The sequence below is a fragment of the Haliaeetus albicilla genome, chromosome 9 (assembly GCF_947461875.1).
Source record: "Haliaeetus albicilla chromosome 9, bHalAlb1.1, whole genome shotgun sequence".
In the NCBI taxonomy this organism is placed as follows: Eukaryota; Metazoa; Chordata; class Aves; order Accipitriformes; family Accipitridae; genus Haliaeetus; species Haliaeetus albicilla.
In genome coordinates, this window is record NC_091491.1 from 1,252,851 (window position 1) to 1,280,253 (window position 27,403).

General features: G+C 37.5%; 1 protein-coding gene across 22 annotated transcripts in view; it reads left to right on the forward strand.

Annotated features, from left to right (window-relative positions):
- LYRM9 (LYR motif containing 9) overlaps nucleotides 1-27,403 on the forward strand; it is a 47,346-nt gene that overhangs the window by 16,677 nt on the left and 3,266 nt on the right. For 15 of the 22 annotated variants that reach the window (XM_069790848.1, XM_069790847.1, XM_069790852.1 and 12 more), the window contains 4 exons: nucleotides 1,015-1,087; nucleotides 23,360-23,500; nucleotides 24,218-24,310; nucleotides 25,520-26,606. In XM_069790848.1, the coding sequence (XP_069646949.1) occupies nucleotides 23,375-23,500; nucleotides 24,218-24,310; nucleotides 25,520-25,537 (237 nt within the window). In that variant the 5' untranslated portion in view covers nucleotides 1,015-1,087; nucleotides 23,360-23,374 and the 3' untranslated portion in view covers nucleotides 25,538-26,606. Of the gene's footprint in view, nucleotides 1-1,014; nucleotides 1,088-8,345; nucleotides 8,412-23,356; nucleotides 23,501-24,217; nucleotides 24,311-25,519; nucleotides 26,607-27,403 lie in introns of those variants that run through there. The other 7 variants (XM_069790860.1, XM_069790864.1, XM_069790861.1 and 4 more) reach the window with 5 other exon arrangements.

The following is a 27,403-nucleotide window of genomic DNA, read 5'->3' on the forward strand; positions in this document are numbered from 1 at the left end:
GAGTCAATTGTCTGATGGGTCAAAAGCAGTTTTTTGTTGAGGCATGAGTAAGCTCATGCAGATCACCAAAAATTAGACAGACAGGTGGAAAAGAGTCAGCTCGTGCAGATCACCAAAAGATTAGACAGGCGGGTGGCCCCTGTTACGGGCCAAATGAGAGTCATCCAGAAACTACACCAACATGTGCAATGCTGAAGCCGTGTGTGACATGCTATTAAAATGTACTAAAAAGAATACTGTAAAAGGGAAGATTCTCAGATATTTGTCTGCTAGAGCTGTAAAAATGTTCTACTTTGTATTGGTTGTGCATTGTTTGTTTTCAGTTAAAATTTTAACTCTCGGGGAAGTGATTCCTAGTTTTCTGCAGCCTTCTTGGAAATGATTTTGAAAGTGAAGGTTGGTACTGCAAGTAGGGTATTGTTCAAGAAGTTACTCCCTTTGCTTCTTCCTGCAGAAGTGTACTTGAGCATTCTGAGATGAGATTGCACCACTATGGCAGTGGGAATGGAAAGCCAAACAACCATCCAGGCCTAATACTTCTTAAATTTTACTGAGGAGCTACCAGACTATCCTAATGTTGATAAATCCTTTTTCCAAAGCATTGTTCTGCTCTCTGACAAATATGTAAATTTCTGAAATTATGTCATTGTCCAGAGTTCTGGATACTAGAAACCATGGATCTTTGAAGTAGTTAAAAGCTTTCTTACCTTCAGAAACTCTTAACAGGAAATATTGAAGGTTCAGTTTCACTGAGTGCTTTGGAATTTCTCCCTACTTACATCTTTTTGTAGTGTATGTTTATTAAAAAGTGTTTTCTGAGTAGATTACTGAAAGCAATAACCTATTCATATCAAGGCCATGAATTCATGTTTAAGGTAACTAGTTAGGCAGAAGTGAAAGCTTACATACTGATAAATTCTGCTATAGATAGGCTTCTCTGCACTTCTTTATGGATGGTATTTTAAGTAGCAAGTTGAGGAGAAACAGATAATGAAAATTGATTTTTCTCTGCAGGTCTCTTGCTTGCTGTTGGACTTCGACAGACCTAATCTGTGAAGATAATTGAAGTTCCTTTGCTCTGAATGCTGTAAGTGATTTTTTTGTTTGTTTGTTTTATGGAAATCGTTAGGAGTCTATTTGACTCATGTATGGGTAAAAGGTGAAAATGCCAAATCACAAACAAATGGTACAAATGAAGTTGATGCAGACTTGTTATATGACTGTACATGTCTGCAGGACGCATTTCTAAACAGCATTTTGTATTTGGGAGCACCCCTGTCTCCATTCTAGCCATGCTGATAAATGCAGTAGCAGAACCCTAATGGCAAATTGCCAGTGAAGATACCAAAGGAAACAATATTTTTGTGCTTCTATCAGGACTACAACTAGATTACTAATCTCAGCATCGTGGAGGGAATCTGCTGTTGCTGTGTGTATTGTATTTGGTTGAGAAGAAACACCTGAAATATCAGTATAATATCTTAACCAGAATATCATGTAGAGAAGCTGGAGGGGTGATAAAACTTGTGAATGAAAAATTTTCCCACTGGTAATGACACAGAGTGGTGTCCCTGGCTATTATTTAGCATAACAGTTGTTTGAATTTCAGGTGCCATGATAATATAGCAGCAGATTTAAAATACAGCTTTATTGTTTAATAGACTTCTCACAGGAGCAGACTTGACTGCTTTAAACCCTGTAAATGTAGAAGCATGGCTTCTGGAGCATCTGGGATAATACCCCCCATAGTACATGGAATCCAGCAATTGTATCTGGTAGGCTGCTGCAGGGGGGCAGAAAGTTGGTAGGAGGCTGGAAACAGAATGCCATGTTTTTGACCTTGTTTCAGCATCCCTTTAGTATCCTTAGGACACAGCTAGCGCTCTGCTGATTCTATAATTAATAGTTATGTGTGTTACTAATGACACATTTCTTAAAGACACTCTCATAGCAATAAAACAGTTGATATTCTTGCACCAGTGAAAACAGGCAAAGAGCTCTTCATACGCCCATTTTTTCTCCAAAGCTGTGGGAACAATTTCCTGGCTTGTAGAACAAAGAAGCTAGAACAAATTACATAGCCCACATCTGCACCTGGCTCACTTATTAAGCAAATATTTGGCATAGATGCTAAACTATCCTCTGCCAAGAGAGCCATGCCGATACAGTTGTTCAGGGATGAAGTTGTGATAATGTCTTTTCCTTTTTGGTTCACCAAAGCTATTTTCTTGATTTGTCAAATTCAAAATTTTGTTGGAAAGGAAAATATCTTTTTACTTTTACATATCAGAGGTTAATTAACGGCTAATCAAACTTTTTCTAACCAACCATGTTAATCTTATGATGGTGTATCACTTTAGTTCCAATGGCAGACACATCACATATGGGTTGCCATTTTGATGGCTCTGAGTGGTAATCTGACCCATAAAAACTGAAGCATGATATGCAAACTGATTTTTTTTCTGGCCTGCCCTATACTTGATGCCATCTGTGTTAGGATGGAAAAGAGCCTGCTCAAAATGTGGTCTGCCAATTTTAAGCAGAGTGGTAGTGTCAGTCACAGTTGGATTTTAAAGAATAGCCTCATGTGAACGAGAAGGAAGATTCTCCTGAGAACAGGAAGTTTCACTTGACATGTCTGTTAAATCCTGTGGCCTATGGAACATCCATCAGACCTTTCCTTGAATTCTTCACATGGATTAAGTAAAATAAACTGACTTTCTAAAAATCAAGAAAAAACACTCAACTTCCAAATGTTGCTCTCCCTCCCACCACTGCCTTCTATTGCTGTCATCCATAACGGAATACAGTGCAGGAAGCTGACAGTATCTGATCCTGTCAAGTATTTGCAGTGTATCCATTCAGCAAAGCCAATCATAGTAAATTATTTTGTAAGTGTTGTAGATATGTATTTTTTTGTCTGTTGTATGAATCCTGTTGCAGTCACAGCATTCAGAGCCTTGGGCTCCTATTTCTGAATTCCTATCTTTGACAATTAACAAAAATCTATGTTGCAGATGAAAGCGAGTACCTATCTGCTGCTGATGCTCAAAAATTAAGATATTTAAGCGCCTGATTTTCATTGTAGTCAATGAGATCTCAGTTCTCTTCTACACAATTTGAGACAGCCTGTGCTCTGAAGTCAGCGATTCAATGACCCTGTCTTATGTGTAACGACAAGTGTCTTCGTACTATTTATAATCCAAAGAAACACATTAAATGATTTTTACTGGTCAGGAATATGGTCTGCAGAAATCTGATTTTTTTTTTTTTTTATTCTCTTTAAATTGATTACATTGTTTGAATGACCATTTGCTTTTGCAGTAAGGAAGCATGTAAAAGAAGGCACTCATCAATGAATTTCATGTTCGTGACAGACTTGAACATCCCTCTCAGGTCCTTTTTAAGCCTTTTATTTCCAGGCTAAATAAACACCAATTTCAGCAATGTCTCATCTATTCCCTTTAATTACTGCCGTTGAGAGAAAGTTTCTGCCGATGCAAATGTGCTATTTTGTCATGTCACATCAAATTGCATCAGCCTTATATTTAGGAACAAAAAGAGGGGGAGGCTGAGACAGGATGTGGCTACAAATGGAACCAAAGGGTTTTCTTAAATATAGGCTGAAAATAGACAATTGAGGCAGTGATGCTTTTTCAAGCAAAAATCCATGAAAGGGAAAATCAAGTCTGTGATGACTGAAATGAAAAGCAGGGCTGGGGGTGTGAGAAGAGGGAGTTCTAGATGGAGGCGTGGGCTGGTGTCAGGGAAAAGCTGATGAACTTCTCATTTATGTAAACACCCTTTGCATGGTCAGATTGGTGTGAAGTGGTTTTAGCATATCTTAGACCACATACGTGTCCTCTTGTTCCTTCTGTGCTGGCTAAAAAAGTTGCTAGCCATGCTTCCCTCCAGCTTGTTGCAGCGCATGCCACCTGCCCTTTCCTTTGTGATTATCTCCCCTTTAGGTCTCAAAGCTGAACTTGTTGATTGCTTCCCAGCTAGACTTATTTAGATTGAAAAAAATATTAATGACTGGTCTTTGCTACCTTGGATGTCTCAGCTTAACCAAGTCACTTGCAGGAATTGTCCTAAATACCATACAGCTTTATTCTCATTGACTTATCTGTCACTATATGCTGCCTTGATGTAGAGGTTGTTCGTTAGATTTTTTTCTTCTCAAAACATTATCAAATTCCCAAGCCTAAAATCAGTATGGTGCAAAATGGCTCAACTTTATTCAATTCTTTGTGCCTGTTTACATGATGGTTGAATTTGCTAGTGTTGGAAGTATTTCTTCTGGCGCCTGGGTCAACCTGCAGAATTCTGAGTGTGTTCTGTGTAAGCTCCATAAGCAAAAATCAAGTAGTTTGTTCTCTGTTATTTTTGGATGCATTTTGTAGGTTTGTACTGTACTACATGAGATTTTTGGGTTTTGCTTTTTTTCTGCTAAGCTAACCAAACAAATAGTAGTAAAGTTAAAGGAAGAGCATACCCAATTAAGCAGGAAGAAGTTGAAGGAAAAAAACTGGGAGGAGGCATATAAAATTTGTGAATCACATCTAGCAAAATTTTCTTAAACCACAGTGGAAATATATGAAAAAATAGTTATTTTTCAGATGCTTGGTATAGTGTATTAAATTCTAGTAACCTAGCAGGCCTTTAGAATGTTAATATACAATACTTACTCAAAATATCTTTAAACATGAACTAACTCCTAAAAGGCTCTTGCATTGCAGGAGTGTTGTTGTCCATCTATAACAGACAGTTGCCTTGAACAACTTAGTTACTCATATGTAACTTAAACTCTGCTGCAATCATAAAACTCAAGCCCAGTCATTCAGGTTGCCAGCAAACATAAGTTTTTGTGTTTCAACAGAAATTATTAGAAAAGTGCTGATTTACACCAGCCAAGAATTTGGACTAGTGACTTTAATGTTGCCTTCAGTGGCATTTGCCTGGAGTAACTGTGGTAGGAAAATGAAGTCCTCCAAATCAAGTTCCAATACAGATACAATACCAGTATTCCGGATTGTTAGGTTGGACATGAACTGAAATAGTTGCCATAAATTAATTTATTTCTTTTAACTACTTCCAGCAATAACTCTCAGCTCACTAAACTAAAACTAAATAGATGTGGTAAATAGGCAGGGGCAAAAGTTGCAGTAGCTGTCCAAATAAATGTAGGAGACTTCAAACAATCCATCACACTAAATTTGCTTTAAAATGTACTGTCTGTTCACAAATAATATTTCTAAAAAATTGTTCTTGAGGAAAGTCGGTTTGGTTCTTCAGAAAATGTTAGCAGCTTCCCCATGGAAAACACTTTTGTGCCCTCTCAGAACTGGGCAGAAAATGATCTACTAAAATCAAATGCATAAATTATGCATGTAATACAGCTTGCTTTGAAATGATGAGTCTGATCAGAGCCTGATGGCAATTAAACTGAGTTGTGAAAGATCAGCTGTGTTTGAGAATCATCAGAACTCTCAATGCGGATGTGATCTGTAGGCGTGCTAGCAGCACCTACTTATCAAATTAGAAAAATACTATTCATTTCTTACAGCTAAGCACTTGGATTCTCTCCTCAGAAGTAATTAGTGATGTTAGAGGTAATATTTTTATTCTTGTCACCAAGGATAATAAAAATGCAGTAGAAGCTTAGAAACTTGTATATTTACAGCATTATGACAAATATAAGTCTAGTAGTATTTCAGACTGAGGCTAGACAGGCAAAGGCACCCAGCTCTTCATGGTTAGATATTACCAGTCCTCCAGGACTGTAAAATATTAAATATAGTGATGCTGTAATCCAGACTCTTAGTTTTTAAATTCTTTACAACCAGAAAATAACAACCCATGGTGCTAAATCAATATACACAATGAAGCTTGATGGAAACAAGGCAATGAAAGATTTACCTCAAGCTTTATACACAAAACTGCAGTGCGTGATAGTTTGTCCACTCAAGGTGCACAGGCCCACAAATGGGAAGAGAGGCATGCTACTGACAGCTTCTAGCCTGAGTAGTAAGAGGCTTGTGTCTTGGACTTGGTTGCAATATCTGGTACTCTGTCTTTTGCGATTTTTGTTTGGTAAATGCATCCCTTGTCTGTGGCATCTGACTAGACTGTAAGTGAAAGTGTAACAGTCTAGGTGCACTTCCTCCAGGAGTGGAGAGAGCAGGCGAGAGTCCTGTAGAAATTCTGGTGGTACTTAAAGCATTAATTTACATAGAATTTCTTATTTTTCAATTAGTTTAATCCAATTCCCAAGACTTAAGACAATCACATCTGATTTTTTTCCTCCAATGACTTTTTTAGTACATGAGAATTAAAAAATGCCTCAGTAAAATACTTTTTTTTTCATAGCAAAGAATGCATTTCTGTTAGATTTTTCCAAAGCAAACCACAGATATATTAAATGGGGAAGGAGAAAGAGAGATGTTTGTTTTGTAGTTGGGGTTTGTTTGTTTTGAACTGAATAAGTCTGAAAATACTAGATATAAACTGCAGATCAAATGAAAAGACTCCATAAGCATTCTCCAGATTGTTCATCAAAAAACCACCCAACTGACAACACTACAACAAGAAAATGTTTTTAATTAATGTCTTCATTTAAAGGAAAAGCATTGTGTGTCTCTTAAATATATTATTAAATCTGTATTGTTTAGATAATAGGATGGGGAAAGACACTTGTGCTGAGTGCTGTGTCAAATTCGTCAGGGCATGTTTTAATTCTAGTTCACTTGCTGGATTTCACAGCTATTTGTCTGGGTATTGGGGTAATTTGGAGGGTTGAGTGAAGCCAGATGACTGTAATGAACTCATTTGGTGTCTTTGACTCATTCTGGCAAAAAAAGATGCTATTTATGGGGTATTTTGTATTGTTAAGACTTCTGTTCCTCCTGTCTCTCAAACTTTCTCTGGACCACTGTCTTTGCACAATCACCAATAATTACATCAAATTAATTCAGCATAATTGAGTTAATTATTAGCACTGGAGGTTAACAACATGACTTCAATTGAACCAAAGCTTTTATCCCCCTTTTCCTGAGGTTTCACAAAATGTAAACAAATCTGAATCATGGATGAAACCTAAGGCAGCTCCATTTCCATCAAGTGCTTTTGCCAGTCAGAAGAACTATCCTGCCACATTCATTTGCTCAGACAGGTGTTGATAAATGTGCTGTCTACTGCAAAGGGAAAAGAATAGTGTGGCATTCAGTATCAACATCCAAATACTTTAGAAAAAAGGAAATATTTTAATTATTCCAGAGCCATTCAGTCAAAACCAGAAAGATAGAATAACCATTAATAAAAATTCAGATATATAGAGGGTATTGAACCTGGTTTAGCTGACATACATCAAAAAATTAAAACATAGGTTCCAAAGATTCAGAGGATAGTTTTTTGAATTAGGGATGCTATTGTGAATCACTATGTAAGACACAATCAATAGCATGATTCCTTGTATACGGTGGTATTTTGAGAATCAGAAGATATGGTTTCTATTCTCAGCTCTGCTATTGACTCATTGTGTGACATTGCACAAGCCACTTAATTTTCTGGAGCACAGTTTCTTTTCTCAGATATTCTCCCTCTTAGAGATCCAAGAGACTAGGGTTGTCTCTTTCTGCTTGTGCATCCATGGTCTAGGGATAGTGCAATGGGACATTTGGATCACTGGTGTCTTGATGTATTGCAATGGATCTCTGCACTGGGACGCTAAGAACTCTGCCTTTGCCGAGGGTAAAAGCAAGCTTTTACCTTTAGCGCCAAGGGCTAAAATTGAGATCCAACTCCGGCTTTCTGTAAAGTGCAGCATGTTTGTTTTAATCTATCATAGCAAGAGTTCTGAGCTGGACACTCAGATCAAGAGTTTTGGTTTGAACTTAATTATATAGACAATAAAACATAAATTTATTTCCCCTAACTTCATCTCAGCCAGAGCTATAAATTACTTGATATAGTTGGTGTGTTGGTGTAATCAATTAAAAGCAAGCTCTATATCTCTGAAAGCAAATGACCTGCAGAGTTCTATAGAGTGTTTTTCTTGTATACCATTCTGACTCAATGACAAAAATATCCAAACGGAGGGGGAGGGAAATGAAGTTTTGAAGAAATCATGTCCCAGTTGTAAGATTTTTTTTTTTTAAGCTGGCCAACAGGATATCTGGGATCTATTTTTGATTCTGCTATTGATGTGTTATGTGAAGATTATTATTTAATTATTTTCTTTATGTCTTTTTGGGGGAAAGTAGGGCTAAAGATACTTGGTTTGCATTTATGCTTGAGTTCTGTATATGGTAAGGGTTATTTAACGATGGATGAATTTTCTGGGACAGACTGCAGAAGATGGATAAAACTGTCTTGCTTGAAAACTGCTTACAAGATTCTGGGACAAAGTGAAAGTGATTCTGCTGCTGACATGCTGATCCTAGGTTCAGATGGTATCAGGTTGGAAACAAATAAGATTACCTTTTGTTTTGAAAAGGTGCAGTACAATATTGCTAATATAATGTATAATACTGTAGTACAGTGTTATTAATCATGAGATGGTTATCTATTCTAAGCAATAGACAACTGTGGCTTTAAATTGTAGATACCTCCACAGTTATCAAATTTGTAAGAATTTTTTCGAAAATATTTGGTTTTTCATCTTACTACTTTAACTGATGTTAATTTAAATCTAGGCAATGATGGGGGAGGAAGAGGGAAGTTGTATTACTAACATGGAAATTCTGAATTTATACTTTCTATTCTCATCTAAATCATGTCCATGACTTTGCCATGAAAACAGATGACAAACAGCCTTCTTCCACACAAGGTGTGCAGGGGTGTGCAGATGCCCTTTTAGCACTGCAGGGAGAATTAGGCTCCCAGGAGGTCGGCTCCCAGGAGGTCGAATCCTGTACTATAAATGACTGCAGGTTTGTTAAAGTCGGTGGAGCTGTGCTAGCCTGTTGATGTTGTTAGAAGTCTGATCTATTGGTAGACTTTCAAAGACTATTTAGAATTTATGAAACTGTCATCTTCCAGTGTACAGTTTCTGTTTTCCTTTTGGAAGCCTGTATTAAATCAGGACAGGAGAGAAACAATAAGGACTGAGCTAATGTAGGCAACAACAGATTTAGTCCTGTGCTCAAGCAATGTGTAGGCCTGCAATTTAAATATATTACGCTAGGTAACATCTACCATCACTGTCAGCCATAGTTTTAATTACTTCCTTCTTTTAATTGGGTCAAATTATGAAGCACTGGAATCAATTGTTAAGTAGCTCTTTCTGGAGCCAGGTACCAACTTCCTGGATGATGGAGTTCCTTCAACATTTTTCTTTCCATCCCAAAAGAATTTCTTACAACTTTCTAAAATAACAGTATCTTATTCGTAGAGGAGAATGGTCCCTGAAGGAATGAGGGCACGGGGCGTGTATAGCTTTTTCACCGTCCAAAGCATGAAGAATGTAGAAGTCTCATACCGCAGCTGGCTTTGTGAGGAGCTCTCTCTTGTGGCATCCCACTGTAGCCAGCAAAGGTTTTTAAGGAATAAGGGTCCTTTCTCAAAAACCAGTTGCTGGACTGGGAAGTCTTTCTTTGTGATAAGTGTGTTGCTAGCCAGACTTATCCTTTGTTTTTCTTATGAAACAGATTCTCTTTAGAGCTAGGCCAGGCCATGGAGAGTGACAGTAAAGTTTTTGGGAAAACTTGAGATATGGCTTTAAGACCTCAGAAATGTTCCTAAGATATGGTGGGCATCTGCCCACATGATTAGCTGTTGGTATGGTAACAATCCCTGATTAGTGAACTGTACAAGTTAAAATCCCCCTTAAGAGGCTAAAGACTCCTAGACTTAAATGTTCTGTAATACTGCTGCTTATAAACATTTCTCCCATAAACAGACATGTATTTTGCTCAAGATGTGGTGGGCCAAATTCATAATTCCACCACAGACATGGTTTATGCCAGGGAAGGTGTTGGCTCAGATTATTACTTGGATTGAGAGCAAAGGATTGGAAGATGCTAAATTTCAGTAGGTGTGGATTTGAAATAATGAGACAGCAAGTTGTTCTTGATGCTGCTGTAAAGGATAATGTAAACTGGGAAGGACAATTACAGGATGAACTGTAGATACTAGGGCATTGGACAAGTACCATCGTCATTAGTCTAGGGATTATGTGTGTATAGTTAGGACTGGAAAGGATGTGCTGTGGTAGATAGGTAAAATGAGAGGTCATACTCGAAAGCTCTGTTATACTGCAGGTTTTAGTCCCTTGTAGGCTGGATATGATGTTTGCGCTAAAGGAATGTTAAGAGGTATACCTTGGGCATTCTTGGTTTAAAAAAAACCAGACACAACACTTTATTAATCTTTAGTCAGTAGTGTAGGTCATTGTGACTTTTGCTTTTTTTAAAATTCTGATTCTACCTTCCCATGACTGTCCTTCTGTTGAATTTTTGTACTTTTACTTTCCTAAGTAGAGCCTTTTTTACACTAAGTGATAGCTGCTTGTTTGAATTATGTGCTTTTATCTTCTTGCCTTATTTAAAAAATAGGTAAAGTTGGATTGCATGAGCAAAATGACCTTATCTTAAAGCATAAAGGTAAAATAAACTTTAGCCAGTTTCAGTCCTTCCTGAATCAAGTTAGGAACCATGACAAAACCTTATGCAAGACTTAGTACTCTTCCCATGCTTATGTGACCCATAGTTCATAGAATTAATGTTTTCATTAACCAAAGACAGCATGTTTGCGCCCTTCAGAAGAACTTTTATGCTTTATGCTGTCAACTGGGTATCCGTCATTTAACGAAATTTGTGGTAGCTTGTATTGTGCGCAGTTGGAAGTTTTTCAAAAAGTTGAAGATTCAAAAGGTATTAGAAGGTGATATAAGCCCAGCCAGAGAGTTGTTATACTAATTATCATAAAGTAGTAGGGAGAAGCATGATTGCTAAGCTGGAACTAAGCACTGGAACGTTTCAAAATACAATATTTACAAGAAAGGAAGAAATGAACAGGCAGTTTTGTTTTAAATTGGTGGCACCAAGTTATAACTCAATTCATATTCGGGCATGATCTCAAAGCTAAATAACTTATAGGATTGGCCACTGAGAACAAAATTCATGTTGACAGCAGTTGAACTGAGCAGTTTACAGCTGGGAAGATAAAGTTCTTTTGAGACTGTGCCTTTCAGAATTTCCTGTAAGCCAGGATAAGTCACTGTCTGGAGAAGAGTAAGTAGAGAAGTTTGAACTGCACCTAAACCAGGGAGATTCCTATCCTCCCATTGCTGCCTGAATTTGACATTTAGTGAGCATGCTCCAAAGAATATTATTCTAATTAGTCTGAGCATACTTATTAATTATCCAGAACAGGGTAATCTGGCCGCAGTGTGGGCAGCATGTTTCCTCACTGGTGCTGGGTTGCAAAAGTCTCAATGTTTTATTTGCTGTGTTTGATGTATTGCATGTCTCTGCTTCATGATATGAAACAAGAGTGTAAGGTAAAACATTTGTCCTGTGGCTTTGGTTAATTTATATAAGTGGTCTTCATCATGACAAGAATTTGATGTCTTTTTATGGCCAAACCCTAGAGCTTTTGTGCCTTTTTATAATCCTGTTGATTTATGTCTGTATTCAGTTTTCCTTTACCAGACAGATCTTTTAAGCTTTTACTCAGACCCTAAGAAAAACATTATAGGTCTGATTTCCAGTTGCCTTAAAGTTGCTTTACACGATATCAGCAGTAAAGGGATCATAAAGTTAGTGCAAATACAAAATATAATCTACATTTGATCTGTAAGAAAACTCTGCTTCTTGCAGCCTGAAAATATGGATCTTGTATTGCTGAGCATGCTAGGCTACTAGGTGTGGTCAGATCTCTTTGTTCAGCACCTTCCTATATTTTCAAGGTTTGAGACTAGAAGGACAACTAGATTTTACAAATTGACTCTGTGTAGTGTGGTATTAAAACCTGATCCAGGAAAGTCTGCATTAAGTCAGATGACTTGTGTTGGGCTAGAACATCTGTGCCTTACAGGTCCTAGGCTGCATGCTGATTGCCAGGACTGTTCAACTGTGTGAAGCTCTTTCCTTTTTGTCCTTTACAATGGATTTTCAGTAGCAGGTTGAGGGCTGGATGAATTGCTATGATAGTGGCAGCCCTTTTTTTTTTTTTTTTTTAAATGTTGATATACAAAATAAAATGGAGCTCTTCTACTTTCAGAGGTAAAGTTACTTTTTTCCTTTTATTCAGTTTCCTTGTTTATACATTTAGGGATTGCTCTATCAATTTTTTTGTTTTTGCACAGCAGCTCACTGGGAGCTGATGTTCAGTTGCTTGTTCAGCATGACTATCTAGTTCTTTTTTCAGAACTATTCCTTCTAGGTTATGGTTCCCTATTGTGTAGGTATAACCTGCACTCTGAGTTGTTTGTATAATGTTCAGGTGTATTAAAGTACAACTTTGGACACAGCTTATCCAGAAATTTACCACATTATCTCTGATTGCCCTGTTGTCATTATGTATAGCTCTAGTAGTCTTTGCTTTAACAATTATAATTTTATATTTGCAGGGAGATACCTGCTGATAGTGTTGAATAGCATTAGGCCTAATACTGATCTATAGAACTGCATAAAGGATGTCCAACCAATGGTGATTCCTTGTCAACAAACAGATCCTTGAGATCTGTTATTTAGCCAGTTCTTAACCCCCCCATATGCTCTACTAATATTGTGTAAAGCTAACTTCACACTGCAGGGCTGTGCCCCCAAAATGTGCTGCTGTTGCACTGTCATTTGAGACTGCTTCTCTGCCTCATGCATCAAGCAAAGCATAAAGCAGAGAAGAACAGAAATAGAAGTGAACAGAACAAGACTGGCTGTCATCATTCATGCAATAGGACTTTACAGATCATATTTAAAAAGGACAAAATCCACAATAAAGACAGGCCACAGCTCGTCAGAAGTGATCACATCAAAACAGCAGATCTTAATAAAAGCCCAGCATGTTGGAGAGATGTGTTTATTAGAAAGTGACTTCAGCATTGTACATGCTCACCCATAGACAAGAAGGGGTATATCTACAGGGCAGGCCATTGCCCAGGGCTGCAAAATATTCAGTAGCTCTGAGTGAATGTGACTTGGTAGGGACAGACATTTGCTGGTTTGCCTAGGGCAGAAGAACCCATAGTGCTGGCCTTGAACACAGGGCACTAGTCACTCTCCTGTGACCTACTAGGGAATAAAAAAAATACATTACAGTGTAATAGTGAGAGAAGGCAGTTTGCTGAAACCGGTAAGATCTGCCACTCTGCTGCAATAAGTTGTAAGTGTATTTAAGAAGTTAGAGCCTAGGGTCATAAGCCTTTCCTATATTTACCAGCTGGGAACCTGTGAAATCTGGAAGGGAGGACTGATATAGCTAAATACTAAGACAAAAGAGTGAGAATCCTTCTGAGCAGCAGCAGTCCACTTGGGTGTCTTCCTGGACTGATGTCAAAACATGAACCAAGATGTTTAGTGGTTAAAGAGGTTTCAAGAAGCTTCCAATTTCATTCTTATTTTGGCAGTTTGATTATTACTTTCCTCTGCAGAAAATTTTACCATATCATTTTGCACAAATACCACTTTTGGAATCTCTATTCATGCTAATAAAAGCAGGTCCAGTGAAGGCATAATGAGTCAGGTTACAGAACTTGGCCATGAATTTTTAATAGTAAGTTCACTAGTGATTTTATTTTTCTTGCAGAGTCTGTTATTGCACACTTCAAGGAGGACAAATAATTTTGGCACTTTAGATAAGATAACTGTAAAAGATGTTCCAAGTTCAACACAAAATTCCCAAGATACCTAAAATCACACATAGATTTGAAAAAACACTCAATTTCTCTGCTGTTTTATGAGTACTTGTACTGCTGGGAATATTCCAAAGCATCTTCCTAATTAAAACTAAGCTAGTGCTACAATTGCATTTGTATTTCTTTGATTAATTTTTTTTACAGGGTTTGTTTGCTTAATCCTAACTTATAAAATTCACTCTGTACTTCTCAGCAATTGTTATGATTCAATTCAAACACAGCCTGCTAACACCCAGGGAGATGGTATGGGTTTTGGGTTGCCGTTTTTTTGAGGAATTTATTCTTGAACATGCAGTGTGAGCAACTCGTGTAACAGACAATCTGGAGCAAGACCCTGGAGCCAGCTGCAAACACTGGTACCAGCTTTCGGATCCCACAGGTACCTTCAGTAACGCAGAGCAAACAGTAAAAAATAGTGTCAAATGGTTCTAGCTCTCCATTTCTGGTTTCTTTTTCCTCCAACGTCTATTTTGTGTGCTGGGCTTTGTGTGGGATGGCAATGGTCAATGGCAATGCATTTCCCAGCTGAGAACCCAATTGTGAAGATATGTTTCTCACGGAAGATGGTTCAGTGGTCAGAATGCTCAGGCAGTCTGTGGGAACCCAGCTCCATTCTGCTGAATAATACTTAGTGGTTGGTATCCAACACCTTAGGATCTTTGTTGCCCTGTGGAAATGAGTATGTGTCTCACCTGACTACAGTGAGCTGGCAAGGCAGCGTTTCAGGCTAGCTTTATATCAGTTAAGTGGCCAAATTAAGTGAGTGAAATGCAGGCCTGTCTTGGTTACCCTTTGCTGAAAATGGACATAATGCTACTGTGCTACTTTACTAGGATTCCGTAAAATCAATACTTTAAAGATCATGAGGTTTGACTAGGATAGGGAATCATAAATTGCCAAGTTAGACTTCTAAAGATGTAATACTTTGAAGTAATAAGAAAACACATTTCCAGCCTGTGTATTGGGGGGAAGAGAGGGAAGGGGGAGCCTGTAAACAGCAACAGCTCAGGTAACTCTTGCAGTCCTTTAATTAACAATTCCAGTCTCTGAAGCCCAGCTTTGGTGGCTGTTTAACTAGTCTGGAGGGATTCATGTTCTAACTGTTGCGCCATAGGGATTTGCTTGAAAACCAGTCACAACAGCAGGGAAAAAACCGCATCTGAGAGCAGTGTCATATCAGTATCATCATGGGTTCAGCTATAGACTGGGTCAATTGACAAGCTTGCTAATGCAGAGTGCAAGATTAATTGGCTTTGGTCAGCCTTTGCTTTGCTATCTGAATATCATTATCAGGAATGTAAATGATTATGCAATGCAGAGAAATGCCACAATAGTCTCAGTGTCTCCTTTTATACTTGTCTCTTCTTAAACAGGGCTTTATCTAAATGCAAATGTGATTTCAGCCTTCTGATTAGGACATTATACAGTCATCCTTTCCAGAAAAGCACAATTAGTGGATTATTTTATTTCTGACTCAACAGTTCTTGGTTTAGATAGTTTGTTTGTTGTGCTATGCATGGTATTTAAGTTATCAGGAGGAGATATACATTATTAGTCAGGATTATAGCCAGATTTTGTGAGGTCGAGAGTTTTTTCTTGGCAGATAAAAATGGTAACATTTGTGGGATTTGAGGGGGGATGTTTTTAGAACAAAAGGCAATAGTGCAGATTCTTACTACACTTCATTGTCCTTCTTGTGCCAAGTAAGGGGCAAACTACAGTAGTAACTATGAAAATTCTCCAATGTCATGGGGTGTACAAGTGCAGAGTTTAGCCTTACCTGCTTTCAGGATCTATTCACTGTTGAGTTGTACTCATGCAGTGCCTCGGTATCTTAGAACTTAATAGTGGATCAGATCATAAGATTATTTATTATTGAACAGCCATTTTACCAAAATAACCATCAAGTTTTCTGTGTGCTGTGGTGGATTTCCAGTGAAGGTACGTGCTCAGAAGAATACAGTTCTTTGGTGATAAACTTCCGTGAGAAGCTTACCCATGTCACAAAATTTGTAGCATTTTTGCAGTTATGAATCTGTCAGAACTCGGCATTTTTTTTTTTTCTTTCCGTATGGGAGCCTCATACAGCATATGTTTGGTAACTAGACCTGGTGAAAACTTCAATCTTCAAATCTATTAGAAAGTCCAGTATTTGCAGGAAAGCGAAATATTTTTTTTTCCCAAATTCATCAGTGTAAATGTATTTGTTGCACAATTCGGATTCGATAGCTCATCGTTTTCCTACAAAAAATTACTGCAGTGAACCTCCTAATTATCTATAGTGAAACAACATTTTGAATTCCATTGATCAGTTTAATCTTTCCATAGTCATATGTTTACGTGACACTGGTTTCTTGCTCTCTCCCGTAGCTTATTTTCTTTATGCTGAAGCAAGCTGTCTTATACATTCCCAACAGGAGGGATCTTTGCTTTTGTGACAGGAAATCTATTGCACAACTTAGGTTTAATTAGAGCACAATGACATATGAGGAGTTTACACATCAAAGCCTAGAAACAGCTCAACAAATTGGCTTTAGTCCCAAAGTGTATTTTGGGATCTGTATTGAATTGGGATGTTTCACTGTATTTAGTGGGAATATATGAAATACAGGGTCAGGTTCTTAGGGTCAGTAGAACTATACCAATTCTTACCAGCTAAGGATCTAGCCCGAAAAACCTGTGTGTAAAGTTAAATTTAGGTTCAGATCAACTTGAATCGAACTGCAGTTCTAGATTTCTGTACTGGATGATTAAAAAAAACCACATTCCCATCAGTTCTGTGTGAGTAATAAGTTGAATCCTATGCCCAGTTCTAATTTGCACCAAGTTCAGAGTCTTGAGTATAGACCCAGGACGTATTTTAATCTGCCACATAGTGGAGTGAGGCGTTAGCTTCCATCTAGGTGCACAGATGGTCTTATATTCTGCTCACTTGTAGCACTACTTATGTGTTGGTAAGTCACAGTCAGTGATTACAATGCCCTATCACTTACGTAAATGAAGCTCTTCATCTCATATCTTTAACATGTATGTGGGCTTATCATTTCAAGAAGTAGGACTTATTACTCTAGCGATTTTTTTCCTTCCATAAATGCTTTTCACTAAATAAGGGAATTTTGCTGTTTAACAAATATATTATTTTATTTCAGGAAAGCTTAATTTGAGATATAGTATCCAGATCCCAACTTTGTCTACAGTCAGGGTTATGGAATGGGTTCATTTTTGTCTTATTGTTATTAATCTACATTTGTGCATGTACATGAAAGATTAAAAAAAAACCTCTCCTGTATGGAGAATGCAAAAATGGCAAAAGCAATTTAAGCTGGGATTTTTGCAAAGTTCCCCTCTTATTTTCCAATATCCACTTCTCCTCCTGGGGTTATTGGACTGCTTTAGTGTTTTGAGACACTGTACTCACAGACTAGACTAAGAACAAAAGTGCCATGTATTCAAAGTGTGACATTTAGTTTAACTGTACAGTAATGATGAATGCCCAGCCTTTGCATTAGTCCAGTGAGGCAGCATTTCTCAAGCATTCACCTTCAAGGCACAGTTGTTTCCCTGTAGATCGTTTCCGTAACATGTGGAAGGCCTTCCTCCTTGGCTGACAGTCAGATGGCTTCAGGTATTTTTATGTGAATTGCCCAGCTCAACATGTAGCCCTTTGGGTTCTAGACAAAAAAACAGCTGCATTAAAGCTTGAATTTCAGAGTTGGGGAATAGGTACAACTGCCACTGAAGGAAGGAGAAAAGGAAAACACTGGTTGGAATGAAAGATAGCCCATGTGAAGCAGGTCCAGTCAGTCAATTTCTGTGCCTCCTTCCCTATTGATGAGAGCAGTCTACAGTCACAGAGTGGTGTTCTTGTGTCTGTGTCAGACCCTGGGAGACACTCAGGGTATGGTAATAGATTCAAATACATAAAAAGGCTAGATACTCTAAATACTAGTCCTTAAGCTTGGATACTTTTTTTAACAGACTCTAGAAGGCGCTTTAGTCTTTAGAAAAGTGACTTGATTAATCAGGCTTTAAATGACTGACAGATAAAGCACCTTGACAATCAGTGGGCCATTAACATGGCACATTTTTTTGATTTCTGGCATGCCTTGTAGCTGTTTTCCAGTTTTCATTTTCCTTCTTTTCATGATTGTATCTGTTGAGGCAGTTCTTGTTCAAATGTATTGGTAAAACAGAGAAATACAGATACACAGAGGACCTCCAAACTTTATGGAAGAGGTCTTGCTTCCCCCATGTAATTTCATATGGTATAAAATTCAAGGCTACCAAAGAAAGACAACATGTATGTTACTGTACTCTTTAACTTCTTTTTATGAAAGAAAAGTAAATCGAGATATTGATCAAAAAATAAAATCCTCACATCCCAGTTCCTCTGAAAAAGACAAATATTGACATCTCTTTTATAAATTGAATATTGTTGTGACAGAATCCCTTGAACTATCAGTATGTCTCAGGAATATTACTCAGTCTACATGTATCATTCTCAGTTTTGTCACCTGCAGGACTAAATGCCAGGAGAAAACTGAAGGAAGGGATTTAGCATGATGTTTCTATAGTAAATGTTTCTTACAACATATGGTGTAAATTGGCAACCCCAAAATATTTTAATTAAAAAGGTAATACCAGTTGAACACTGAAAGTTCATTTTAAACAGTAGGGGAGAAAGAGCCAGGTATCAGGTGAAACTAAATATTCTAAGCAGGAGAGCAAAAGCAAAGGCATTTGCGTAACAAAACAAGATGATTTGCAAAGTTTCATTTGTGTTCTCACTGGCATGCAGTGTGGGTATACAGAGATATCACTGAACTCAGTGCTAGGAAGAAACTGTAGGAGTGTACCAGAATCTATTTTGAAAGTCCATTTGTATTAGAAGGGTTCCTAAGAAAACAACTTTAGAAAAGAAGTCAAGGAAGAAAGTTAGTGCTGAGAATATCAAGGGTGTAGTGAAAGGTGAATGCTGGAAATACACCCTCAGCACTCTCTGCTGGAAGAGAAGCCCTAGGATTGACCCCATGTTACAGTTGGAAAAATAACATGTACATATACCTGCTTGAGGTACTTGTTGAGGCCTTCAACACTTGGAAAGTAAGTCAGATGGTGTGTTATACCATGAGGGGTCCAGTATACCAAAACAAAACTGAGAGCCACTCTGAAACAAACTCTTTTATTATATTTGATGTTATTTGATATTATATTATTGCCCCATCATTGGAAGTGTTCAAAGCTCTATCAGGTCAGATGGGGCTTTGAGCAACCTGATCTACTGAAAGATGTCCCTGCCCATGGCAAGGGGATTGGACTAGATGACCTTTAAAGGTCCCTTCCAACCCAAACCATTCTATGTTTATATTTCTGTTTTCAAAATAGGACACATACTTGGAATCATCCTACCTAATTTAGGCTTGTAACTGCAGGATCTATAATTCTCGTTTTGCTACTCCTTCTCTGCTCAGTGGAGAGAACGGCAGGGAGTAATTCAGTCTGTATAGTATTTGAGTCATATTTTGGGGTTGCTTATCTTTCTACTGGTTGGAGGGGGAATGCAGGGATCTCTCTACTGACTATCGAGTATATAATCACCTCCTGTACTCAAATGCCAAAGTGAAATGAATCCAACCCAAAGAAATGCATGAAGCTGATACCCAGCATAAGTTTCATTGCAAAGAGAAAATGATATTTTAAAGAAAAAAGATTGGAAGAAAACAAGAGATAAACATTTTGAAGCTTGGGGGTACACTGATCTGTATTTTAAGCTGAACTTTTTAGGTAAAGCCTTAGTTAGCACATCTTGTGTGCTTGGAAAGTGAGCTAGCAATTGGACTAGTCAGACTGAAGCCATTTTGAAAAGTCATTTCTTGGTCTATATTTCTGAATTTTTGCAACATCTTTTGGCCCTACATATGGGGTTTTTTTGGACAGTATCCAATTCCTGTAGTGTGTGAGGCCGAATGGCTTTTATTAAACAAATATGAAAAAACAGAACTGGAATCAAGCAAGCAGAATGAAAAGATTGCAGCAGCAGTATAGAGCCAACTTATTGCCCTTATGATGGAGGAATGGTTTTCTAATTGTTCGTGAAAGCTAATGGAAACCATATTTTGGCTGTGAATAATTCTCAGTAGGGATCATTGTGAAGTCTTACCTCATCTCTTATACTTTACTGATAGAACATATCAAGTATTCAAAAGCAGATACACCCCATGAAGCTCAAAGTGCAGAGAAACCACTGGTCAGTTTTAGATACTAGAGAAAGATGGGACTCTTCAGGGATGAGTGAGCTTTATTGGCACATCACTGACCTGTCAGAGGCTGGTGCAGATTTACCTTCATTATGGCATGTCAATTTTGGGAGGAGTGGATAACTGGCAGAGGGTAAAGGTTAGGATGACAGAATCCAGGAACAAACTAATTAAGATTTTCATGCCCACAAGACATCATGATATCGCACTCAACCGTGTTGAGAGTAGGGGGTGTTTGAGAACTTACTCCAGTCAACATCATCTACTTCTGAGTTGTCTGTAACTAAAAATCAGAAATGCCACTTTCTGCGTTTTATCCATGGAATCTTTCCTAAATGTTGTACCATTTGAATCCCTAAGATCTTTATTCCAGACTTTAGTAATAACAACCAAATCACAGTTACTATCTTAAATGTTAAATTTGATCCACCTTTTGTCTTTGTGATGTGTATCAGTCCTTCTTGCACTGGATGGGGCACTACCAGCACAATACAAAACAGGATTTCCAATTGCCATATTTGACGTTGGCATAACCCCTCTATCCATCTTGGGAACGGGCTTTGTCTGCTTTTCTTTCCAAAATACACTGAATAGGTAGTCATTAACCTGTGATTAATTAAGGAAGTGACCAAGCTGAATCTTATGCAGGTAGTTCACCAGCTGTGTTGTATTAGCTCCAATGGAAAGTTATTGCACCCATTATAGTGGTGTTTACAGAGCTTGGGGTCCAACCGCCTTTTTTTGGTTGGTTGGTTTTTTGGTTTTTTTTTTTTGTAATGTTAGTAACAGAATCAAGGTAAACAGCACCATAGACAGATCCTTCAGCTCACTGCAATCACAAAAAATGTGGGATATTGGTAATGAATGTCAAATTGGGATTTTTGTAACTTTTATGGGTGTTTTTCACTAGGGAGTTAGTCACTGTGATCAGCATTTGTTTTGGAGTACTGTTTGTTGTAAATCTATATACCCCAATACTTTGGGGAAAGGGCTTTGCTTGTTGAAAGTGTTGCTAAAGTGTTTTCGAGTAAAGTCACAAATTAACTACACAGAACTCATTTCAGATGTAAGGAAAGATGTTAGTATAAGCAAGCAGGAAAGGGATCCTGACATATGTTCTTCAAAGGTTTATGCCTATTAAGCCTATGGTATATCTTAGAATTAGTTTTAATAATTTACATCATCAGCTCATGAGATAATAACCCTGTTAAGTACTTCCTTAAGACAGTCATCTTTTTTCCTCAGAGGCTAGAAAAGCTTTTCCTGAAGTGTCATCAGAGCCTTTCTTAGGGGCTTCCATAACACCCATCAGCCATGACTCACTATGTTTCTGCAGGTCCTTAAAAAAATAATGTTATAAAACTTGCTTGTTGATATGAGCCAAGCAGGTGGTGAGCTCTATTGTGTGCTCTATTAGTCTACACAAAAACAGGCTCATATTACTGTCACCTCCTCCCCATTCCCATCCCACCTGTTTGGCTCATCTGCCTTATGCTGCCTCATCTTATGACTTGTCGTTAGTCTGCCTTGTAAATTCTTTGTGGCAGAAGCTTTTCCATTAGATATGTATGTATAGGTAGTACCTACCATGATAGAGCCTAAATCCTTGGCTGAAGAGTATAGGCACAATTCCAATACAGATAATAATGCTAATATTGCAAGGCTCTTTCTCACACATTTCCCGTAGACAAGAAGCTCTGCCACAGGAGCAGCTCAATCTCGTTTTACAAGGTGTTACTTTTGACAAAAGATAGATTAAAAAAATCAATATAGCATAGATTTCACCCAATCTTTCAGTAATGAACAGAAAAAAACACCAATACCATGGGGTGCTCAGATATGACTTTGTACTGTGGGTTTCTGCCATGAGTCAAGCAGTGTTGTAGAGGCCCTTCCCTCAAGAATAAGACATACTCTGCATTTTTGTCATAGAATTCTTTAATTTTCCTCACATAGAAGAAACATACTTTTTGTGCCTAACACATTAAAGGCTTTTAGTGACCTCTGCTACTGCAAATCGGCATAGCTCTTGTTACTGCTATAGAGGTATGCTAATTTATATCTACTTAGTTATAGACCAAGATGGAATTTTGTTTTACTGAAAATACAGATTATGATAGTACATATCCCATTACAACAGGCATTTTATAGGTACATAGTGAGGAGATTTTCCCCACTGCAAGAAGAGCTAGTCTATGCAAATATACAGCCCAGGCATGCAATAGCTGTGGTATTCTATTCTGAAATAAATTTGGCCAAAGGACTTAAATTACTTTAAAAAAAGGAAAAAAAATTCCAAATGATGAGTAAGTATCATAACGGGTGCTAATATAATGCCATACACCTACTTTGTTATTCAGTTACTTATTTATTATCTTTATTCTTAAGAGTAATGATGTAAAAGTACTTTTTTCCAAATGTTAATTTAGTTCTTTGCAGATGGTAACCATCTGGTAAATGACAAGTCATTTACACTATTTGATTAGCACTTTATATAGCTTGGATAGACTTATTGTTACACTATGTAAGTATAGTTATGGAAGTGAAATTTGTTAGATTTGTTCTTTTCCTGTTGCTGTTACCAAAAAAAAAAAAAAAAAAAGGAAAATTTCAAACCGATGAATATTTTTGCCTGTCTTCTCCTATATTTATAGAAGTTATTTCAAGTTAAAGCCTGACATTCATAGGCCAGTTCACAAGATATTATTGAGAGAATGACAGTACTAGGAAATATTGTTAAATTTCAGCACCACTTGTAGCAATTATGAGCGTCCTCATTCTACAATGTCACCATGTGGGTGGACTCTTATGGATGCTCAAGGAAAGCACTGGAAGCTTGAATGAATCTAAGAATCATGGCTTATCAAGTAGAAAACTCCCTCAGGGCTGCGATACTGCTTTGTATACTTATAGCAGCTTACACCGTGGGTGTATTTTTAAACTAGAAAATATTTAATATTGCAATGCACCTTAATATTACCATCATAAAGTGATCTTCTTGCATGAACTGCACACTTCTGTATTTTAATACCTTGATTAATGATAACTAACCCCTATCTGTCCATAAGCTAAGCATGTTCTGATTAATTTCATATTGTGTTTTCTTCTAAAGTTTCTTCAAGTTATGCTGCTAAATCTTAATTTGCTGGGCCTGTTTTCATTGTTGTAAAATTACTTCACACTTTTATTTCTGTGTTTCTAATAAAATTCATTAGGTATTTTGATTTGTGTGTCTTATTTTCAACAGCTAAAAAGCTTGATAATGGCCCCACTACCGAATGCTGAATTAGTTCAGAACTCTTTGCAGTTATATCGTTACCTGCTTCGATGCTGTAAGCAACTTCCTGAAGAGAATATTCGTCAGCATTACAGACATGCAGTCAGGCAGGTGAGAAGCAGATTTCTTTTCTGTTGGTGGAATTCAGTGTTACGGGGTGGTTTTTGGTTTTGTTTTTTTCCTCCTACAGTTTGGACCAACTCTTTATAACTCCTGGCACTTAAATTATTATTCTCCAAGCTTGAAACGTTAGTGGATTTGAAGGATTATACTGGGAGTATGAGAAGGAGCATTTCTTTTTGTTTGAATCTGAAATCTTCTATTTTGCTTGGCTTTCATTTCTAATTCTTATGTTAGTCAAGAGAGTGAACAATCATTCTTTACTCACCTAAACACATCTTTTATGGTGAAACTTACTGGTTCCTTGTCAGTCATTTTTTAATATATATATCCCACCCCCTCCCCAGTTGGATAAATCTCATCTAATTGTTCATATGGAAGTAATTTCATGCCTTTGATCATACCTGTTGTCCTGGGTCTTTCTGGTTTTAACGTACCAGATGATTTCATTTGTTGTTCTGAATTGAAGTTCTCTGGGGTTTTTTTGTTGATGATGTATGAAAATAGTGAAATACTTAATGTGAAATTATATTTGACAAGATTTGTTATGGAAATAGCACAGCCAGGTGCTACAATGTATATTTTTATCTTTTCAGATCAACAGTTTGTTTGCATCAAATATTTTCTTTCAGTTTTAAGTGATCCTTATTTTGACAACTGCTGTGTTCAGTTGGCTAGTCAGCGTAACACTTTCATTGAATGTTGCAGAGTTTCAAAGTTCATGCCGATGAAGACAATCCTGAGCGAATCCAGCAGATTATTAAGAGAGCCATTGAAGATGCTGACTGGGTCATGAATAAAGTAAGTGCATCAGGTTGCCTAAGTTTTGAGCTCTCTCAGTTCAGATCAAAGAAGACGACATCCAAAAGCAAGTTAGGAACAGCAAACTGTTCCATTGTCCTGGATGTTGAAGTGTCTGGGTGAAAGGAAATACCTAGCCACTAGGGATTTATGATTGTGATAGTTCTTGTTTAAAAATTCTTCTTTGTCAATATAAACTTAAGTGTATTTTTTAGAACCAATGATGCTTTAAGTTGGTCTCTCTATAAATCTTTGTTTCCGTGAAGAATTCTAGTAAATTTCAGCAGTGGTAGCTAGTATAACTCTATTATAGAAAAAAAAAAAAAAACCCAAACCTACAATATTTTGCAAGCCACAGTTTGTTGATATGCATCAGCTGCTTTCCTAACAGGATTCTATCCTCTCTTAGTCAGTTTAAACTCCCAGGTTTTTTTTTCCTCAGATCTTGCCTGTGGCTGCGCAGAGCAGGGTTAGACAACATAGTGGCAAAATTGTGGCAATTGGTTTACTTGTGCCATAGTTATCACCCAGTGGATATGCCTCTTTACTATCACAGCACTGGAAAATACCACTCAAGCTGGTTTCTTAGGTAAAAGAATTAGGATTGTTTACCATTAGACAGCTGAGAGTCGCCTGTACTTCCTTGGATTTAAATCTAGTTGAGGAGCATGATATGTTAACATGGATTTCTCAGAGTATAATGAAACAAGCCAAAAGTTCAGCTTGCTCTAAATATCTGTGATTTAATTTACTAAATGACTGTTAAGTCCTCTCTGCCAGTCCATGAAATCCAAATGAGAATTGTTACAGGAGCAAGCACAGATTAGTCATAGATTATAAAATTATAGCAGTAGCCAAATCCCAGCAGTTACAGCGTAGTAAATAACTGTCCATGCCTGAATCTGATTTTGTTCTTCCTGCAATTAAGAAAAGCCTCATTCTGATTCTGCTACAGAGGTTGTAGCCTGCTTCATTGGAAAACTGGTAATTGAACTGTGTGAGAGGAGGATCAGATTCACGGTGCCTGCCAAGAAGCATTATTTTATATTGTAGAGGAAAAGCCTATCAAATTTCAATCTAACTTAAAGGAAACTGAGATAATTTTATGTAGATCATGAAGAGGGTTGTAAATCCTTGTCAGTGTGAACTGTTACTTTAGTTATGTGCTCTTTCCCACAAATAATTGTTTCTTTCTTTCTTTTTTTTTAGTATAAAAGACAGAAATAGAAGAGGAACAATGAAGACAAGAATGTAATTGGTAAACATCCTTAGGGGACTTGCAGTCAAGCCCAGTAATATATTATAGTTATTGCCTGGAGTTTTCTCTTAGATAATACAAATACAATAATTTATATCTCATTGGGATGTCATGAAGCTAAATTAATATTTCTGAAGCTGCTTGAGTCTGTAGATTAAAAGTCAGAGTCTAGGTTCAAAGTGTTAGCTTGCGTAATCACAAACTTTTAGCTTAAAGCCCAAACTTGTCTAAGCTTTGAGTAACACAGAGCGCTTCTCAGGAAAACTTACTGAAAATAAAAATGTACAAAGTCATTACCAAATAATAAATAGTGCCCTGTCTGTCGTTCATGTCTGAATTACAGCGTCTCATCTGAAAGAACTTAACTAGTATCTGAGCATGAAGTTCTATACTGGGAGCCTGCAAACCTGAGAAATGCTCACTGAAGATCAGAGCAAATTTCTCTTTACTTGATTGTGGACTAGATTATACTGTTAGGTTCAGATCCATGTAGTATAGCTGTGTTTGATACACTTATTGTGTAGGTTATTTGGTGACAAGGTTCTTCTGCATAAGTAACAGTGGATTTAAGTTTTTGTTTGTGCAACATTGTGAATTATGGTAGTCAGTTTGTTATGTCAGGTCATCCTCTGTCAGGACCATAGATATGTTTTCAGAGTGACGCAGAGGTATGACCAGAGCACAGGCCTGGTTTTAATCTAGTGGCAGATACAAAAGCATAGGATACTGAGTAGAGAACATACCCACAAGAACTTTAAGCCCATCTGAAACTTGAACTGCAGTGTTTTCCACTTGCCTGTCTGTGCTATGGGCATATCTTCATTCTACTCTGTAGGTTTGCACTTGAACTAATGTTTGCCTTTTCTTGTTTAAAGATAGGTGCCTGTCACCCTAATCTCTAAACTCTCATGAAAACGGACACCATTCAGGTGGGTTTTGTGCACTGAATGGTATAATCACTGAAATGTGCAATTTGTACAGTTACAAAGGTCTTCACCACTTTTTGCAACATATAATAAATGTCCTTTAAAAATGGGAGTCCATGTCCTTTTTAAAAAGACTGTCTTTTCAGTGTCTTAACAGATTTTCATCAGGGAAAACTCAATAGAAATACTAGCTATCTGAAGTAAAATTAATGTAGGGGTAAAAGAGTTTTCCTTTTGAAACGTGATCTTAGCTTTTAGCTGTACTTGGAACTTTTTGCCTCCAGGTGGCAGTGCATGCTGCGATGCGTATCCAAAGTCCTAAGTATTTCGGGGTTGGGTTTGTTTTTACTGTTTCCAAATTGTTGAGCTTTCTCACCTGCCAAAATAGAACCGAAGTGCTAAGGCAGGTCTCTCTTAGGCTCCAGATTTCTTTTTTTCATTCAACCATGAAAGAAACAAGAAGAAAATCCTAGCTCAAAGTAGTCAAGAAGTAGTCTTTTGGCTAGAAAAGAAATGAGGGCTGTAAGTGAATGTTTATACCATACAGTATTGTATAAAAAAATTTATTTTCTCTGCTAACCCTAAACCATCTTCTTTAAGAATTCTTGCCCTCTGTTATTCTTTCCTCTGCCACCACCACTATTGTTCTTCTCTCTCCTCCTGCATCTTTCACATGACCTTATATGCCCTCAACTTTTGTTCTTGTTCTACATATTCCTTAATTCTGTTCTCTCTCATCTTCTCTCTCTACCCTATTTCTTTCTCTTCCTCAAATCCTTTTCTGACATGTACATCAGAAGATACTCGGGTATTATGCTGGGGCCATCCTTCTGCTTAATTTCAGATAATAAAGCATGAAGGTAATAGTTTCTCAACAAAGTAAATGTAAGTTTTTCTTCATGTGAGGAA